Source organism: Hyposmocoma kahamanoa, unplaced genomic scaffold (genome assembly GCF_003589595.1).
Source record: "Hyposmocoma kahamanoa isolate Upper Pololo Valley unplaced genomic scaffold, ASM358959v1 102, whole genome shotgun sequence".
NCBI classification, from domain to species: domain Eukaryota; kingdom Metazoa; phylum Arthropoda; class Insecta; order Lepidoptera; family Cosmopterigidae; genus Hyposmocoma; species Hyposmocoma kahamanoa.
The window spans coordinates 15,721,198-15,742,356 of record NW_020653337.1 but is presented as its reverse complement, the minus strand read 5'-3'; the positions used below and the strand labels follow the sequence as shown (position 1 = coordinate 15,742,356).

General features: G+C 35.4%; 1 protein-coding gene across 2 annotated transcripts in view; it reads right to left on the bottom strand.

Annotated features, from left to right (window-relative positions):
* LOC113236431 overlaps positions 1-21,159 on the bottom strand; it is a 66,114-nt gene that overhangs the window by 32,508 nt on the left and 12,447 nt on the right. For both annotated transcript variants that reach the window (XR_003310962.1, XM_026472490.1), the window contains exon 2: positions 19,095-19,224. Coding sequence is in view for 1 of the 2 variants with exons in the window: in XM_026472490.1 (XP_026328275.1) it covers positions 19,095-19,224 (130 nt within the window). In the remaining variant the exon portion in view is untranslated. The remainder of the gene's footprint in view (positions 1-19,094; positions 19,225-21,159) is intronic.

The window sequence follows — 21,159 nt, the reverse complement described above, 5'->3', positions numbered from 1 at the left end:
GGACTGGACTGGACTGGACTGGACTGGACTGGACTGGACTGGACTGGCCTGGATCGGTCCGGTCTGGTCTGGACCACTACTGAGATACCTCCTTTACAACAAAAAAGAATCCTCGTGATCGGTTCTCAAATGGAATACTCTCGTAGCATACATACAACAAATACAGTCGAATTGAAAATCACCTTTTATTGAAGTTGGTTTAAAAGGAACAGTAAGACATACAGAGACATAGTAATTTTAATTTTAATCTCTGGAATAGGCTTGAAATTACGGCCAGCTGTCGTAACCACAAGAATCTTCTGAAAAAACTGACATGCTATTTCTACAGCACTACTAGTATTACTAGTATTAGTAGTATTATATTATATATATAATACTATGATATATATATTATAATATATTATACTAGTATAATCAGGTCCCGGATGTTCATGTTGAAATATACGAAACAGCGATAGAAAATGCGCAATAATTGAAACAGACAAAATTCTTTTTTGGCTACACATAAACATTGCGTGTATTTTCATGTCCCTCGGTCGTTACGGGTGACAGCAATTAAGGGCGTGTTGTTTGCGACTGTCCGTCCGGTATACGGGCGTGCGGGCTGGGCGGCCAGCCCGGTGTCAAGTGTCAGCTGTAACACAACGGGTACGGGTTGCATGATTGTAAGAGAAATTTTCATCAGACCTCAGATTGTGAAATTAGTTCACTAGTTTGTTATAATTATTAATACAAAGATCGAACGCTCAGAAAAATTCCTTCGATCCGGCTGGATTCAGCAGACCTTACGAATTTGTGTAAGTGTTTGTTGCAGATCTTTGTTTTTCGTTTTTGTAACGATGGGTCATATTTTCCATAGATTCTTAAAAAAGTGGTTGCAATAGTCAACCTTATCTATTTCAAGCAGTAATGTGAGCGTTACTGCGTTCCGGTTTCGAAAGGTAAAGGAGCTGATGAAATTACAGGCACATAAGTCTTGTCAACTTACGTCTCAGGGTGACGGGCGCAGTGGCAGCGCGCCTCAAATCTTTGATTTAAAGATCTGAGCGACATTGCAACAGCTATGGACAGGCGCGTCGTTTACCACTAGGCGCACGAGTTTTTCGTCCCGTCATTTGGTATCATACAAAAGTTTCAACTTCGAATTATTATTCGATAATAAGTGACAACCAATACAACAAGTAAAAAAAGTCTACGCCTAAATTATGCAAATGAGATAATTTAATTACAACACTTATTTGTACTATTAGGTAGACAAGTACCGAAAATTACGTATTTTTGCATGCAAAAACATTGGTGTTCAAACATAAAAATGATGAAAAGGTAATTGAGATTCATTGAAAAAAAAGGTGAATCTAGCGAAATAATGATCAAAGTAATTTGAGAAGGATTTTTAATTTGGAAAATTAGTATCGGTGAAAAAGACACGCACAAATGCTACCTAAAATAAAGTCAATGCTGATAAAATGTATGTCATCATCATCAACCCCTTTTATACGTCCCACTGCCGGGCCCGGATCTCGTCTCAGGCGAGGATTTTCGACGTGCAGGTTTCATCACGATGTTTTCCTTCATAAAAAAACTCATGGTAAATTACAAATATAATTTCGGATATAAATACCGAGTAACTCAAAGGTGCGAGCCCGGATTCGAACCCACAACCTCTGCTTAAGAGGAACAAGATCAAACCATTAGGCTATGCCACTCAGAACTTCAAATCACAAAGATCTGAGGGGCACTGCGAGGGGCCCGTCACCCTGATTAATAAGTTAACAATTCCCATGAACTTGTACTTTCACCAGCTTAGCTTAAGCGAAGATCAAACCATTATGCTACCACAGCTTCGATAAAGTATGTAACATTAAGTAATCCATCTTATGTATCTTTTTTATCATTTTTTTGTACTTTTAAGTACAAAAAATCCTCGTGACTACCTTCTACTTTTAAGTAGAAGCGAATTTTTTAGGATATTGAACCTATTAGCCTTTTGTTATTTAGGCTCAGTATTTAACGAACTAAATCGCTATATTAACTCGTAACAAGTTTTTAGTCGACTATGATCATTCTTACCCTGGTATCTGCAAATAATTACAGGCATTTAGAAATCAATTTTTGTATCGTATTCATATAACAGACAACAAATATTTTAGGGTCAATTAATTAATTTGTAATAGATTTTTAGAACGAGGAACCTAAACTAAAATATACCTCGACTAAATTTAAACTTTATCAAACTTATTTAGCTAAAGCTGTGCGGCCCTCGTTGCGTCGTAGTCACGCCTGTTCAATGTTTAAACATAGACATTCTATTAGTATAATGAGATTAGGGTGTATACACAATATCTATCTATGCCCTTATCTTTATTACGCGCCGCTACATTAATTACTCATAGCAACAAAAGTCAAAATATTCTAGTTTAGCAGGCCACGGATAAGCCAAAAGGAAGGTTATGTTGTTCACACCTCGTAGCTTTAGCTCTGCTTAATTATAGTAACACGGGTTAGTGTGAAATCCCTTTCTAATTTAACTGTCTCCGTGGCCGAACGGTTACCATGCCGGTTTGCCACGTACAGGTCCCAGGTTCGATTCCCGGGCCGGGAGAAATTTTTGTAAGGCCTACATTTATTCCTCTCGTGAGTTTGGCTGTAATTTGTGGTTGTCTATGTTGTGGGACTATGTTGAGTGTGTGCGTTATTATTATTGTTTAAGAGAATTTAAACAAGGAACATGTTTCTAAATAACATTCATTTAATCAAGGATATCTATGAGTAAATTGAAGTATTTGTATTTAATAAAACTCAAAGTCAAGCTCTCAATATACTTGTAACATCTTGCTGGAAGTTTGTTTATTCCCTTCCTATTTTGACAAAAATTTATAAATGAGCACAAGTGCCATCTATTATTTCGTACTACATTGCAGCTTGGGGAGCATACGTTAAGATACATGATATTGCGTCATAAAGATCACAAAGAGCTGGTTTTACAGTTATCACGTCTAAATCCATAAGATTCCCTGCGGAAGGTTTTGCACACCCATGCACACTCATTCGCTTAAAAGCACGCGCACACGCATGTTTGCACGCACTCACACAAACACGCATTGGCGCGCGTGTACGTGCTCACGCTTACATTTTATATTTTCTAACACCATTTTCATTTTCATTTAGAAATGTAAATAAAAATACTTAGAAGTTTAAGTTTATTTTTCTATTACCAAAATAAGAAATGAAACCTCTCACAGGACTTGTTACTAAAAAATGAACGTTAATAGCTACGACGCAGTCTTGTTGACATAACGAACTTATTATCGACCTAGTTTATTATTATTTTAATGTATTACATTTACGTGTATAAGATCTAACAAAAGCTTTTTTATAAAAATTTGGAACTCATTTTGGACATCTTCACGCAAACTAAATTATTTTCGTTTTAGATAAGTAAATGAGTTGCGGAAAAAAATGGTAGCTGATAAAAGTCAGGTGAGCTTGGAAGGTGCCGAAAATATAGAAATTCTTACTCCCGTCAGGTGTACTTGATATAATATTCAGCGGAATGCTGAATATATCAAGCACACCTGACGTTGTCGTATAGAAGTAGCGGCGAAGATCTAGCCATAGAAGAGAATAGCCATAGTTGTTTATTTGTGAATTTTGCCATCATCAATTGTTGTTCTTCACAATAGCGATCAGCTGTCATCATAGCTTATACCAAGTATAAATAATTATTCGATTATTCCTCAGTCGGATAACCAATCAGTTACTACCATTTGTTAAGGGTACCTTAGTTTCTTTTAAAGGTTATATTTAAGTATGTCTTCAGAATTCAACCACTGCAATGATCATTTGCAATTATCATGAAGAATCCATTTTGCACCATAAGTAGCCTCCATTTTGTTCTGCATATTTCTAAATAAGTATTTTTACACTTTCTGGTACACTCTATACTTTTCATAGGGAAATAATTTGCATAAATATGAATCTTAAATTTTACCTTATTATTTTATTAATGCAAATTAACTATCGTTAATGAATGAAATGTAAAAAGTCTATTTTTGACATTTATTATACTAATACTCGTATAATGAAAATATTACCGGCTCTTATGACAGATTTATTTCGCAATTCGCGACATGCCTGTTATGTTATTTAATAGTACTCGCAAAATCACGAATGGTGTGTTTTTGTAATTGACATAAGAAATATTTGACTGCCTACGGCTAAAACATTGGTTGATATATAAACCGGAGTACCTGGTATTACTATTTATTTATTATTATAGTATTTTTATTCAACAAACCAAATACATATGTTGAGGTATAAACTATTTATAGGTATCCACTATAGGCTAGAAAAAATACGACATTGTATATGATAGTATTAAAGTCTAAGTCAGAGGATCTCACTCATTTCGAAAAATTGTGGTTTTTCGATTTTTTTTATGATACCAAATGACAGGACGAACAAGTCGTGCACCTGATGGTAAGCGACACGCCTGTACATAGCAGTTGCAGTGCCACTCATAAGTTCAAGTCACAAAGATCTGAGGGGCACTGTCACAGAGCCGGAGACATAAGTTAACATGTCTCATGTGCTTGTAATTTCGCAGCACCCTTACCTTACCATTCAAAACTGGAACGAAGTAATGCTCAATTCCTGTAAAAATAGATTGTGGCAGTACTTCCTGAGTACTGGTACGAAATCTTTTACAAGGAGCTCTACTGCTACCACATGTGTATGGAGGATCTCATAATTCACGCTGAATGTCAGGTTGACTTTCAAGATTGTACAGACAACATGTGATAAAACGTTCTCAAGTTCACTCATGTTTGCTGAATCCTATGAAATTTCCGATACGGTCGGAACGCCATCTGTATACGCCACTTCTTCAAATGCAATACAAGCAATTAAAAAACACGCAGTACGCGGAATGCGTGAATGAATGACCACCTTCTGCCTGCATAAGAAAGTAATAGGTATTTGTGTGACGTATGTACGTTTTATATAGTCATTAGAAGCAATAATGCCAAATACAGGTGTGAATAATGTGCCAATATTGATTTTTATTAACCGCGGCTATGTTCCACGGTTCATATGCTGTGAAACGCTCCAATAATGCATTTCGCTCTCCAACGATAGTACTTAAGCACTGAATAACTATGATCCTGAGTTCGCGGAACAGAGGAGCATTAATGATAAATTTCAAAACCAATGAACGAGAACTTTAAAAGAATTAATTTGAAAGTCCAGAGACCAGTAACAACAAAAGGCGAATAAGTAAAACGGTAATAAATTTTTGGCAAATTCAGGCTTCTAGAGTAATAACAGGAAAATGTCCATATCTTTAATGTTCCAACTTATAATGCACGATAAATTTTTAAGACGGCTTGTAAATTATGATGGGAGACTCCATTATGAAAATTAGATTCTTATCTTTTGTTATGAAACATTATGTAAACCCAAAGCATACATCGTATATAAATATAATGAATCGTCTATATCGTTATTTCTGGAAGGTAAATATCGAGTTCTCTATTTCATTCTGATAGAACAATTGCTGCTTTCTTTAAGGCTTTATAAAGAAACTCCAAAATGTTCTATCAAATAATATAGCATTATGACTTTGTGAGCGTATCTTTGGCACATATTCTGTTTATCGGGTTGCGAGCGCGTACAATGGCGGGCGTGATGGATTGCCCAATAAAAACATGACTGTACGGGTACTTTATAACGGGCTGAGGTTTGAGGTTCCCAATGCAAGGCCCGCTCTCGGCTGGCCGTGTGGCGCGTCGTTATGAGATTTTACGTGAGGAATTTTGCAACCTTCCTTCCTTTTGAGCCAATAGAGATCCCACACACACAGCAAAGTCGACCGAGTCTCAGTTGAAGTTTGTTGTGACATTTTTGTAAATGTGCTATATCACAGACCACATAAATACTATATCAAATCCAGCATACCAACACGTTAGTGGTTTTAACCATGGGTAAGTTTGCGTCTGTCGTAGAAGCTTTGCCACAACAAGAATCGACACGAGTGACACGACTTCGACTAATGTTTGTTGTGAAAGAAACTTGCTCTGAACAATTGGACGGTGAAGTACATCTGAATGTACATATACAGTCAGTATACAGTCAGACACATATAACAAGTATAAACATAGTAAGTTTTCGAAAATTACAAAGTTATAATGGCAATTACTTAAACCTCAAAATACGCAATACATTTAAAGCCTTGACTTGAATTTTGGGTCGATTTTTCAAACCTCATTTGCTCCCGGTTAGCTCTTAAAGTAATAGCGTATCGTTAAAATGGCGTTGCCGTTCCCGATTCATGCCTTTGAATTAATGAAGTGTAATAAGTCTGGTGGTAAGGTTGTGCCCCAAACGTCTGCTCTGATGAATAATAGTGCCATTTATATAAAGCAAGGCAGTGCCAGTCTGTTTACCTATAAACATACATTTCTCATGTAGAGTTTCAGTGCGACATACTATAATGACATGACTAATTGTAAATTTATTGGAATTTACTTCTTGTGAGATAAAATGTAAGCAAACTGCGAAAAATACGAGAAATTTTGATATACCAGTGGTAATTTAAAAAAAGTTATTTTTAAATAATGCTGTTGCTAAACAACATTCACCGTTTGAAGAGAGCCTTATCATACCCATGTTCAGTGTGGAATTAACTTTAACGAAACCTTAGTCGAAGGAAACAGACGAAAATAGACAGACGAAACGATCAATACTTGACACACCTCACGAGTCGCGAGTGGTCAAGCAATAATAAAGCCACACCTAGTCTTTCGGCCGCTAATAAACCAGATTACAGCGGAATGAGTACCGTTACGTGCCATAAATATGAATAACCGTAATTCATTACTGCCTCTATATGCGTGCTTAGTTGGGCCACGATAATTACGTAGCTGCCAACCCTTACGTAGCTCTAAACGATAATTGTATACATTTTGTCCTCAACCGCATAATAGGTTTACCTAAGTTAAAACCTTCATAAATCTCTGACAAGCCAGCAGCGAAATAAAGCTCTTAAAATCTATTGTCAGTGAATATTCGAGCGAAATCTGTCAAAACATCGACGTACCCATCTCCGGGCCTAAATTGAAAAAAGCTTTCAGACCGACCGATAACCGAACCTATTTACGTATCGGCTCTGATGAATGAAATGATTTTGCAGCCTGTACAAATATTCTTTCACGTACGTTTTTCGATCGGAAAATGAACTGGTGAAAGAATGAATGAAAAGGTTTTCATTTTCACCGTTTCTTTTGCGAAGCTTTCACATATTGACACTTAAAATCGTACACAAAAGTATTTTCGGGATCGCACGAGAGTCATCAAAGTGAAACCATATTTTTTCCTAAAGTAAAAATCCCCGCTCCGATATTTAAAATAAAGAGAATTTTATCAAAAGGAGAAAGTAAATTCACTTTTTATAGGCCGTAAACCAACGACGCGTTCTGAATTTTCTCAGTTTTCTACTTCGATATTTCTTTTTCCAGTCCGATATGGAAAACAACAACAAGAGAGACTGATTCATTTTCGTATTATTCATAAATCTTTGTTATCATTTTAAAATTACTCTATAATCTACTTATAATGTACTGTATAAATGAATTTGGCGAAATTTCCAAACTACCAAGGAGTTTGGCATCGATTTACATAAACGGATTGGAGTTCTAAGTCCAGTCGGATTTAAATAATAAATGGAGGTGAATTGAGATTCGCGGTGAAAGCCAAGCTGTACAAAGGGCCAGCCGCCGGCTAGAGACGGGACATCATTTATTAGCTGCCAACTTGCCTTTGCGCAACCCCTCGCCTTTTATGATGAAATTAATAGACTTCCCCGATCCAACAAGTTATTAGTTATGTTACAAAAACTTAGTCTGATAAATGGAATTATGTCAAGGTTTACCTGGAGAAAACACACAAGTCTCTTGCTACACAATACATGCTTTATTAAACTTTATGTTGAACTTCGTTCATTCATCTACATTCATAATCAATTTGTAGTGACGTGAATTCATGATCGCATTCCCAGTGTTCATTTGGTCGTGGTATTCTTAAAGAAAAGTCGTGAGACTAATCAAGGTAGATATTGTGTAAGCGAAGAGAAGCCTAATAAAGTCTACTTGGATATCCCAAAGAGGATAATATATAATGACATTACTATTCCCGAGAGATGAGACGTCACGAAAAAGTAGATTTGGCAAGTTTTTCCTTGTTCAACATAAGTTATATTAATAAAACTTTTAGGTGATCATTATTTGAGTAATGCTTTTATTAAATTTAAATAGAAATCGTTAAAAGTATGAAAACAAATTATGTTAATATTGCAATTTCAACAATTTACTTTAAAAATATCTCTAATTGGTAAAGTCGTGAGGATGTCCATGTAACAAACCTTAACATATAATTAATCAAAAATAATCAATCAGCTTTAACAAAAAGTTGTACAGTTTACAAACAATTAAATATACGAAGATATGTTGTCAACTCTCTAATTTTTTAATATCATAAATGCAAAGAACATACAAGTGTAGTAGTGAAAGTTTTCGTCCTTCAGGCTAAGGCGTCTAGTGTATTGTTCCGAAAAAAGCAAAAATACGTGTTTAGTGTTCGGTGATTTTGTATGAAGTTAACGAACACACAATAACAAAACATCACGTTTTTTTAATACTTTCTGGTAAGGAAAAGGCAAAGGTTTAGAACCATACTGCCAACCTGATTTTTTTTTTTATTAGTTTTAGGAAGGTATGTGTATGTCAAATGATGTCAATTCTTAAATCCATTATATTTTTGTGACACCACCACTGGCCCGCTATGTATAGCTAGTCGCTCGAAGGACTGACGGGCGGTGTTCTTGTTCATTTGTTTAGCTGATAATGTCAATTGGTGTCAACGTCTTGATCTGACTGGACTAGTAAAGAAAACTTAGAACTAGATCCTCTGATTTTCTTTTCAAATCCTAGTAGCATACACTATTATACAACTATTGACTATTATTTTTTTAATCAACTTCAAAAAAGGTGGAGGTTTTTTTTATAACTTCAAGTGATAGAACGAACAAGTCGTGCGCCTGATAGTAAGCTACACTTCTGTCCATAACAGTTACAATGCCACTCAGAGCCATAAATTGCAGAGATCTGAGGGGCACTACCACTGCTTCCGTCACCCTTTGACATAACTTGACAAGTTCCAGCTCCCTTACCCTTAAAAACCGGAACAGTAATGCTCACGTTACTGCTTGGCGGCAGAAATAGGTAACGTGGCAATACTACCTGAGACGAATTCTCATATCGAGTTATTAAATTTTCTGCGATTGTTACACATTGGAAATGAAATTATGTTTTCGCGTGAAATTACGTATATTTATTCGTCATGACCACGTAAGAACCTTCGTTTATTTAGATAATAACAACTCTTTTATTAAAAAAAACCGCCCTCAAAAGTTGGACCTGGAAAGACCTGGAGGTTCTCAATTCCGCTGTTTTTTTTTTGTGTATGTTAGGAGATTACTCCGACATTTGTGAACCGAGGTTAATGGCTCTTTTTTGTTTGATAGGGTGTACCTCAGTAGTGGTGGGGCCACTTCAAATTTGAAGAAAATATTCTGCCTCGAAGGGTGGCAAATTAGGGAATGAATCCGGTTTATTGGATTTCACCCACTTTCCGTTAACCGATTTAAATAAAACTTGGCAAAAAGACGTAATTCCAGAAACTTTAGAGGTCAGTTTTTTTTTTAAGAGATAATTATCTAAACAAGCTAAGCTTTTAAGGGGTCCCTTGGTCACAACTGATAAATATAATCAATTTTAGATCCGAAAACAAAGTTTCATTTCCAATGTGTAACAATCTCAGTAAACTTAGTAACTCGAAATGAGAGTTCATCCAAATAAGTACTGCCGCCTTACCTATTTCTGCCGCGAAGCAGTAGTGTGAACATTACTGCGTTCCGGTTTTAAAGGGTAAGGGAGCTGGTGAAGTTACAGGCACATGGGACTTGTCAACTTATGTCTCAGGTTTTTGGACGCAGTGGCAGTGCCCCTCAAATCTTTGTGATTCAAAGCTCTGAGCAGTACTGCAACTGTTATGGACAGGCGTGTCGCTTACCATCAGGCGCACGACTTGTTCGTCCCGTCACTTAGTTTTAATAAAGAAAAAAATATGATTAATAATTTTCACTAAATGCCTACGATAATGTATTACACGTATTCAATCACCATGTACCTTTATTAACACATTTTCTTTCAGTATTAAACGAGCAGGCTAATAATTTGTCCAAAGACTGTTTGCACGGTTCGTATTTAATGTATGAAGGGAATAATATTTTCGTTTAAGATTCAGGCCGTATCCGAGTGTGTCTATGTGTGTGTTGGAGTCGAAGTTGGCTGTAATATGCGGCGCGGGTGGGGAGGCACCAAACACGACCGTAGGCTGGGATGAGACGTGACTGCCTTACAGCCGGCGCCTTTGAAGATTATGAACTCCTCCAACGCGTCCAGGCTTTACAGCTTTGTTATTGTATCCTTAGAACAACTTATTTTGAATAATTAACTTTTGATCGTCAGGTGTTTTCAAAGAGGGTAATAAATTTTAGGGATTTATTCTATTCACAAAGAACTTGTATCACAATCTATATACGCGAAGAAATTTAGTAGAAAAAGTTTTAGTAGCAGTAGATTTCCTTGTAAAAGAGTTCGTCCAGTATAGTACTGCCACCTTACTTATGAAAGTGCTAATGAAATTACAGGCACATTGGAATTGTCAACTTATGTCTCCGGGTGACCAGTCCTTTACGATTTGAAGTTCTGGGCTGCACTGCAACTACCATGGACAAGCGTGTCGCTTACCACCACGCGCACGACTTGTTCGTCCCGTCACTTGGCAACATAAAAAAAAATAACCAAAAAACTCTACCTAATTACAAAGTCCAGTACTTTGTACTTTGTACCTTGATTGCATTTTCGATAAAGATCGACTGTTGTCTCTTGATCAAAATTAGAACAATACATTAGGTAGGCCATAGTGGACATGTCTTAGTCATCTCTAAGGAGAGGGTTAAAGCCGTAGCCCGTCATGCTGAAACAATCTGGTTGGCGTATTCATACGTTTTCCACGGGATATATGTATACTCTGTACCTACTTATTATTGCGAAGTAGGTATCTTCTAATGTAAGGTAATATGGATATATACTAGAGTTGCAAAGAATATTCGGTTACTATTCGGTATTCGGCCTATTCGGCCTATTTTTTGCTAATCGGCCGAACACCCAAAACAGGAGGAAGAAATAAGAAAACACAGTAATTATCACAAATAGTAACTTCTATAAGATCAAACAAAAGGTAACAAATCAAATGAACACTACCTACTTATTATGTAATTTTGTCATGAAATCATGATTAAATAAACGCTGACAAAATCAACCTTTTACTTATTATTTGCAAATGAAAATAAAATTAAATTTTTGAAAGTTAATCATACTGAAGTGAAATAAACAATTACTTTCTTCGTTAAGATGTCATAAATTTGAATTATAAACTTGTAAATAAAATTTCCTTTTTTGTGTCTTTTACAAAATCATGCATCATTACTGGTTTAATTTAATTTAAGTTATATATATGTATGTATAGCTAGCTATCTTTTCTATAATGCTGTTTGCGCGCCAATTTTCGTAAGATGCTTAATCAGACCGAATAGTTTGACCGAATATTCGGCTATTCGGCCTCGTTCTGGGCCGAATATTCGGTATCCGGCTTGAATGCGAATTAATATTCGTTGCAAGACTAATATATACTCATCTCTAATGAAATGGTTTAAGCCATAGGGCGCCACGATGAACCAATTCGATTGGCGTTTTCATACGTTTTCCACGGTACCTATATAGGTACACTCCGTACCTACTTATTACGATGTAGGTATATTCTAATGTTAGTCGAATGACGGTAATTATTGACTAAATATTAATAAAGAATAAATGACATCTGCAAGGCGATGCTATGTTAAATAGCACTCGCATTGTTGCGAAATTTGAAAGAACGAAATATACCGACCATATGGTCGGTATATTTCGAATACAGTTTAAATCAATACAAAACCTACCATTGAATCAAAAATAACTTTGACCTTCACGTTACATCTACCAATTCTGTAAATTAAACACATTGAGTTTTAACATTGAACAATTCATAAAGTACACAACACCGGTATCTCTTCACCACATCACACGAAAGATAACAAAAAACTTTGTGCCGTTTGCAGTTTACTGCAAAACGATTATGTTATTTGTAACAGTATGATTCCTTGTTAGGACTGTATTAATTAGACGCTATCCTATGTTACAAGCTAGAAGTAATTATTTGGAAAACAAAGACAATGTTTCAATGTACATCAACAATGCACTTGGACAATTTTTAATTAGTTTATTCATGAAACACCAAAACCTTGCCGTATTTTGGGAAGTTTTGTACTTATTTAAACATTGATTTGAAATATTTAAATACCTTTACCAATATATAAATTCGATGTTATGTACTTGCTACATTCTTTAGCATAATCTTTAATTATAATAACGATACGGTAAATTTAGTGAAATTGAATATTTAACCATTTCATATGTTTTGTTTTGTTCTATTTCATATGTTTTCATGTGTTTTTGCAATATTATATTAAATATTACGGCAACAATATTATCTTTTGTGGCCCAGTGGATGGCAGGCGGGGACGTGTAAAAACAAGAAATCGAAGAGGAAGGTCCAACAGACCTAAGGCGATATATTTTTGTGATATACGACGAAGAGGTCAGCTGTCGCCGCGTGTCCCAGCAGCGTTAAATCCTATACGTATAGCTTTTAAAGAAAATTTATCTCCACAACACCGTTATTTTGATAGTTCTAATATACGAGAATAAATACAAAGAGAAAAAGTAATAGTTACAACTATAATAGGCTGTTTTTTGTAATTATAGTGCCTACAGTATAAATAGTGTGTCCTTTTTAAATATACCTATCATAGATCACAGCAAAGGGTACACAAAAACTTAACCGTTACCCCCGAAGCGAGTAATTTATTTCAGTTCCACTAAGACGGGCTTGACGTTGAATTATCTGCACTCAGCTAAAGCGTCGAGTCTTTATCTCTGTTTACCTCAACAATACTTATCTACTACAAATAAATAGGCGTCTTGGTCGCACGGTCCGTTCGTACATCTGCTGACCTAGGAAGAAGGGCTGATTTATCGATCTGATTCCTCTGACCTTACAACCTAGCCGTCGTATTATACCCCACATCAATAATTTGATTTGGACCCGTTTGCCTATTCGCAATTTTTCGTAAATTCCCGCCTTGCTGGAGAATTTACTTGTACTTTTGCTCATTTCCGACTCAGCGTGTTTGGTTTACCTTAAGCATTTTCAGCGCTTTTGTAGGTTCGTTTTATTAGCTCGTTTACTCGTAAGTTAAGTTTTGCAAGGAACGCAAGACAGTTTTTCTCAAAGAAAATGTTAATTAGAGGCTATGAAACCAGTTTCTATATCTACAATTTCAAGAAGTAAATAAGGTACAAATATTTTAAGCGAAGCGAAGCATAAAAGCTTTGTTAAGTTTAACTACAAGTAATAATGGAAATCATCACATAAAATTTAAGTATAGATGATAATATAGATCATGAAAAATCATTCGTCAACTAAGAGGCCCGTGAAAAAGTTTGAACTAGCAAGCCTCGGAGCGAAGTTGATTCTGAAACTTGATATTCAAAGTTAGAGTGGCAATTTACACAAGAGTTTCATCTGAAAGACCGAACTGTTAAGTAGACGCTTGAATAATGTAAGCGGAGGGTCCCTAAAAAGGGCGGTTTCCAAGTTCAATAACAAGATCGCCGGATATAAAATACAGACATGAAAGACATAGAATCAAAGTGGATGGTACAGTAATAATAATAACAAGCAAGGAGAAGTGTCTTCTCCCAACATTTGACAACGCTTATAGCCTACCTATTATATATACAAAGCTACAAGTTTAGACTCACTTAGAAAAATAAAACGCATACTTCCCGATATGGTGGAAAAAAGATATTTATACCGTTGTACGCGGATAGGCTCCAAGGCAAAGAATGATATATGAGAAGACCTGAATGTGGAAAATGTAAACGAGTGATCAACGCCCTGCAAAAACTATAATACATGGATTTTTGTGCATTTTTATGAGATACACCCTGGTCAATTTCCGCGGGAAGTAAAAAATGTTCAAAATTCAAATAAACAAGATGACCGCCATACAAATTTCAAAGCCTCCTATCACGGAAACTATTAGAGATAGGTAGGTGGTGCTCGTAGGAATGTCATAGAGGATAACACTGGTCAGTTGCCTGGGTTAAAAAAAAACCAAGATGGCGATTTCAAAATGGCGGCCGAAGAAAAACTTGTTTCTTGGGTCTTTAAGAGTCCTTAATCATAATTTGGGGTCAAAAATTTCTTTTCGCCATTTTTTAATATGGCTGCCATATAAATGTTTTTATCGTTAAAACTAGTTACCGAAAGAGATTTACTCTGATTCGACTGAAAATTGGCATGTGAAGGCCATTAGAAATGCAATAATAATTTGCGGATAATAATTTGTGCTCAAAATTTGTTTTTCGCTATTTTCAAATATGGCCGTCATAGAAGCGTTCGTTGGCGGCAGAAAAACAAATGCTACCCTGTAATGTACAGGGCTCGTTTCTTAATAAAAGTACGAGATACGCTACCTAAATATATCTACATCTACTACGAGTTTGTTAGTTATTTGTATCAGTATTTGCTTTTTTTAAGTTGTTACAAAACACTTCAGTTTTATGGTAATCTAAGGTTAATAATAATAATAACGGATATTTTATTTATTATTATTTTATTTACTTATTATATATATATATATATATATATATATATATATTATACAGGTATAAAGCGTAGGTCTCTAAATAAAATACCTGACACAGATTGAATAGCTTGACAAAAACCATACAGCTGTCAATATAATACACACAGAACGATAAAACCTTAGACTATGGAAACCAAAGGACATGTTATATTGACATATATAAATCAGACGTTATATGATGCATTTAGACGGTGAAAACATAAACATTTTATTGTCTTTGTTTAACTACTGCGTGCCGTCGTAAGCCAAAAGAGATAGCACTGCATCGATTTATGTCAATAAAAGAAAATACGTAACCGTCCTCTTTTTTCCATCCTTTATGCATAAAACGCGCGAAGCAATGTGACATTCAGCAAGCATTTGCTTCGCAAGTATTGTATCAAAGAGACCTTTTTTCTAGAGAAATTGCATTAAAAATAAGTTAAACAAACAATAGCTAAGACTATTTAGAGCTCTTCACGGGCTTAGGATAAAACTGTCCAAGTCATAAATAAAACATTACGTCGAGATTTTTGAAAGTAATTCAGTTTCTGTTTACAAGACAGCGGTGTTCACGTTACAAAAGGATGGTCGGTGAATATTAGCAAAGATTCTTCCATGACACTTTAAGATTCTTGTCGGCAAAAGCCGAATCCTTTCTTTTTGTATTATGTTTTTAACTGTGCCTTCGTGTGTACGGAAGCGTGCTGATTCCTACACTATATGTACGGTGGTGAATGTTGTGTTTGACACAGAAACACGAAAGTAGAATTAATGCAGTAGAAATAAGAGCTTTGAGAAGTATGGCTAGAGAACTCTGATGGTTAAAATACGAAACAGTGTTGTAAGTGAGCGTTGCAGCATGGAAGAAGATGTAGTGACAAAGATGGAGAAAGTGATGTTTAGTTGTGGAGAGACGAATGAAAAAAGATTGTCTCTGCCTATCCCGATGGGAAAAGGGCGGGAAGTATAGTAAGGTATGTATGTACATTCCAACTATTATCTGGGTTCTCGCAAAATAACACTGCCAAGAAAACTTGTCATAAATTTGCTGTGTTATATTATTTATTGTCAAAATGGTTGCAATAACCAAGTAAAAAATAAACCTTATAAAGGTTAAGGACACGCTTAAATTTTTTTTCATTTTGGATCATAAAAACAACGTCCTAAAAATTCATTTAGGGAACTAAAGCGGGTCATAAATTGGAGGGTCGGGAATCAGCCGGTTTCAAAGGTCCGCCATTATTGGTTATGACGAGACCGACGACGAGTTATATAGATATAGGACGAGACCTTGCTCGTGGACACATTATAAATATTCCATATTGATGTCGAATCATTTGAATGTTTGCCAAAAAATTTAAGGCTTTCCTTTTTGTTTTCTCATTGAGAATTCACGAGAAATGAAAATAAATAAACGTCTGGCTTACCTATTTGTAAATCCAAACATAACAAGGTTATTACGTAATAGGCAAAAAATATGAATGCGGCCTATTTTGATTTTCCATATTATGGATCAAAAGAAGTCAGACAAAGGGTTATTGAATGTTCATATACTGAGAGAGAGTGTATTTATATTTTATTATCGGCAGGTTCATTACAGGGGCTGTTATCTCCAAGGAACGGGTCGAGGGCGCCATCAGCGGTAATGGAGGTCTTGGGTGGATTGCCGTCGATTACAGCTAACAGCCCCAGGGAATATTGAAATGTAACATTGGGACAGTAGGGGTCGTGTTTCCAAATCCCCAGCTTTGGCCACGAACATTTAGTTCAGTAGGACACAAAATTGCAAAATGTAGTCACAGTAACGGATAGCCCAATCTGCTTCAGTTACCCTCAATAGGACTTACAATGATCCATTTAGGGCCCATTTTGATAAAATATTGTAGATACAAAAGGACAATAGTTTAATTCGAGCGTTCAAGCCTTAACACAAAAGATGATTACGACAAATGTAAGATTCGTAAAGAGAGCAATGCGTCAAATCAAGTCGTAAAGATAATAGAAAGCTTTAGTATTTAGGTAGACGTAATTACGTCATCAGTCAAAATTAAATTATCTGTGATGATTATGTTTTTTTTTAATGAATATTACTACTAAAGTGGTTCTAAATAGACGAATCTGATATGAAAAAATAAATAGTTTTTTGTACACAAATGCCTGGGGGCATACCGCAACCTCTTAAAACATACATTGACTTTTAGTACCATAACGCGCTTAAAGTAAGCTTATCGTAATGTTAAAACTATGATGTTTTATTGGCAGCTTTGTGACTATTCATTTACTCAGTTCGTACTATGACGCGACTTGAACATTAAAGTAATATTGTTCTTGTGTCAAATTTAGCAATCATAAAATAATTACACGGATGTAATGGAAACAATATTATTTTCAGTTTTATTGTCTTAATCAAATCAATATTTGTAATGGTTAAAAGTTAAGTTGAACTTATTTATTTATATATATCTCTTCAATATTTTGTTTATTTTTTTATTTAATAGCACATAGTAAATATTTTAATAATAAATAAACATACGCGATGTTTATTTCTTAAGATTATAACAGCGCCATCTATATTCTCTTTGGCGAAACTAACAGTTGACACTAGACTATAGTTCCGAACTCACAACGTGACTATCAAGACTCTGCTTGTTTTATTTATTTTTCTTCATGAAAATGCGGAATAATTATTGAAAACAACGTTATTTTAATATATTTTATTATTACATACTTTTCTTTTCTTAACAGTCAAAATTCTCTGAATGTAAATAACATTAAGTACCTACTTTTAAACATTATACTACGATACGACGATTGGGAACATCAAAAAGATGCCATCTCTTTTATATATTTCACATAGCGTTATCTCTTTCCTATTTTTAGTAAGGAATAGACAATATTGGGAAATCATTCGTTCTTTCAATCATTACATTATTTGGTTGACAGGTTCGTCATGGTACAAATATGAGTAATATTACAATAAGCTTACTTTAAGCTTACATTGAAATAAGATTGTTTTTGGAAAGGTTATGGTAGGCCCCCAGAATTACCAGTAGATAATTTCGTTTGAAGGTCTATCACAAAACTTCAAAAATTTCTTAGTCAAGCAAAGAAAAATGGGTCTTGATAAAGTCTCTGACAAAGTGAAGCTTTTGTGTTCCTACAAAATCCTATTAAATGATAGATTGTTTATTCTCGTCTCAAAATTTGTGTTAACTTATTTATATCGTGAAGCGAAAATAATTACAATTATATTAAGAAATACCTTTCAAATAAATTAGTCATAAAACACTGTGCATGGTTGATCTGAAATGGTGAAAGTTTTTGACGAAGATGTGGATTTTCACAAATCTGTATATATATATATATATATATACACAGTATATATCTATATATATTATATATATATATGTATAACGACCGGTTTTTCTTTCGATCATAGCGACCAGTTTGGCTCCAGTTGGGTTGGCGCTGGAGCGCTCGAAGATGCCTAACTATAAGGTGAAACCATGATGAAACACAGAAATGCTAACTCTGAAGGTACAAAATAGAATTCTAATAATTCAAGATGGTATAATACACTTAGGTCCAATGACTGGAGACGAATATTACAATGTTGGGTACTTTCACTCGAATACGCTCTCATCGAATTGCTCGAGTCGTTGCAGTCGTAGCGTTGTATGCTCTAAATAAATGCTCTGCTCATTTAAACGCTTTGAACGTTGTTTCTTGTTCGAAAGTCAAATATTCATTACGAGGGAATGCGCTTGTATAAATAGCCTATTCATTTTAATAGAATAGGTTCCACTTGTCCATACTCCTGCAGCATATAGCATCACTAGTTCGACAACTGCTGTGTAGGTTACCGAACAATTTCAGAGTTTAGCCCCCATTACGTCCTTGCTGTTCTTAAGACTGTTTTGTAGATATTTACAGCCTTTTTAAAGACTTCATCTATTTGGGGAAGAAAATTACTAACAACTTCCCTAAACTAGTATTGTATTAATATCCTTGTATATACATTTACATACACACATGTTAGGGTAGTTCACTCAGCAATTTCATTTATTGTATCACCACTAATACCTCATTTTCTGAAGTAGTTTTTAAGTATGAGTTGTTCTAAAATTCTGTTCTGCATTTCTCATAAAAAGCGCTCAAGTTATACTGTAAAAATAATACTGACCTGTAACCAGGTTTGCGTGATGGAACTGGCAGACGGCATCAGCCTCGTACCAGGAAATGCGGTCCCTGAAGTAGCGGTAGAATACAGGGAATCCTTCTTCAGGCAAGACCCATGTGTTGCTGATGTTTACCTGCTCAACCAAAAGCATGCCAAATATTAATTTCTATTCCAGTAAAAAGATATAATACAGAAATTCTTACGCTTAGTCAAAGCCACATGCCTCCAAAATGACAGCTCTTCAGGAGAAAAGCTTAAAGACTCTAAGAACGAAAATAATCGATAACTTTTTTGTGTTTAATAGGAAAGATGTAAAATCTCAAAAAAATAATAAAAATATTTTGTTACATGTAGTTCATATGGCAAAAGCACTTTTGACATAATATGATCACATGTGACTTTATAATACTAAGAGCCTATGCACACGGCGTATTTTATACGCGCCGGCGACACGCGTGTACGCGAAGTCGACGCGCGTATACGCGCCGTAAACGCGCTTCATCTGCGCGCATACGCGCCGTAGACGTGCTGTAAACGCGCGTGTGTATCGTGCATTTTGATAAGAAGTAGTTTAATTTTGGATTTTTTTGTTAATTTCAGTTGATTTTTGAAATGAAGCCACTACATGAAATTTTATATAAGCTTCTTGCTTGCAGCGCGACGCCGCACCGCGAACGCGCGTTTATTGCGCGTATATGATACACCGTATGTACATTACTGAGTTCCGCTTTTAAATGATAAGGGTGCTGGTGAATTTACAGGCACATGGGACTTGTAAACTTATGTCTCAGAGTAACGGGCGTAGTGGCAGCGCACTTCAAATCTTTGCGATCTAAAGCTCTGAGTGGCACTGCAACTGCTATGGACAGGCGTGTCATTTACCACCAGACGCAAGAGTTGTTCATCTAGTCACTTGGTATCATTAAAAAAAAACTGTTTAAATATATTCATATCTTGAAATTATCAGAACAGAACCGCTACGACGATTTCCTGAATTATTGAAATTTATGTAAAGATTATTATTGTCTATTATTGTACAATTGCTTATTCATATCTCGTCTGTGTTGTGAGACAAAGCAATATTGTTTGAGTGAAAACGATGCTCCTACGTGCGTGACGTGACATGGTGTGAATAATCTGTTTGTAGCACAGGCGCTACGCCGAGTCAAAATGGATAAATTTTTGTTTTCTAAGTCTTTTCGGATCTAAAATTTCGTGTATTTTGTTTTGTTTTTTTTTTTAAATATGTTTCGGGTCCTTTACATGTCCTATACCACTACCACTACCATACTGACTTAAATAATAATACTATGATATTAATCATGGCCCGAAACGATGGCTTAAAAAAAAGCAAACGTGATTTTTTTTATATCAAGTGACGGGACGAAGTTCGTATGGTATCAAAGCATAAATGAAAAATATAAAAAAAAAATTTTAAAGTCAAATTGAAAACGTCCTTAGTGCGGATCTCTGCGCTATTTTTTCAATTCCACCAGCATCCTTATCCCTTCAAAATCGGAACACAGTAATGCTTGATGGCAGAAATAGCGAAGGTTACAGATTACTTCCCTGAACGAACTCTTTCACGAGGAACTCTACTGCTACTAAAAAATCAAAAAAATTGTTTCATTTTCAATGTGTAGTAATCGCGAAAACCTAATTACTCTCAATATTCATCACGTACGTAGACACCGTTAATAACATGTTATTTTATTTATTCTATAAGCCAGCTATTTTTATGATTACCGTAATAGTACATTGTGTATTAAGGGCGTTAAATAAGAAATTACCAACAAGAGGTTGTTAGAAGCCCGAGGCCGAAGGCTAAGGGCTTTGATGACTCGAGGTTTGTAATTTTTACCGCCTGTGCTACATACAGTGTTTTTCATAATCACATTTGCGAGGAAATGGATACAACTATAATTTATTTCTTGTAGGAACAAATATCTTTTCACAACACAACATTTAGATATTTTACAAATGACGGGTTTTTTGTTTTTTTTTTTAACAGATGGCCAACTATTGTTCCACTGTATATAAACAACTCGAACAAAAATATTATAAAAGG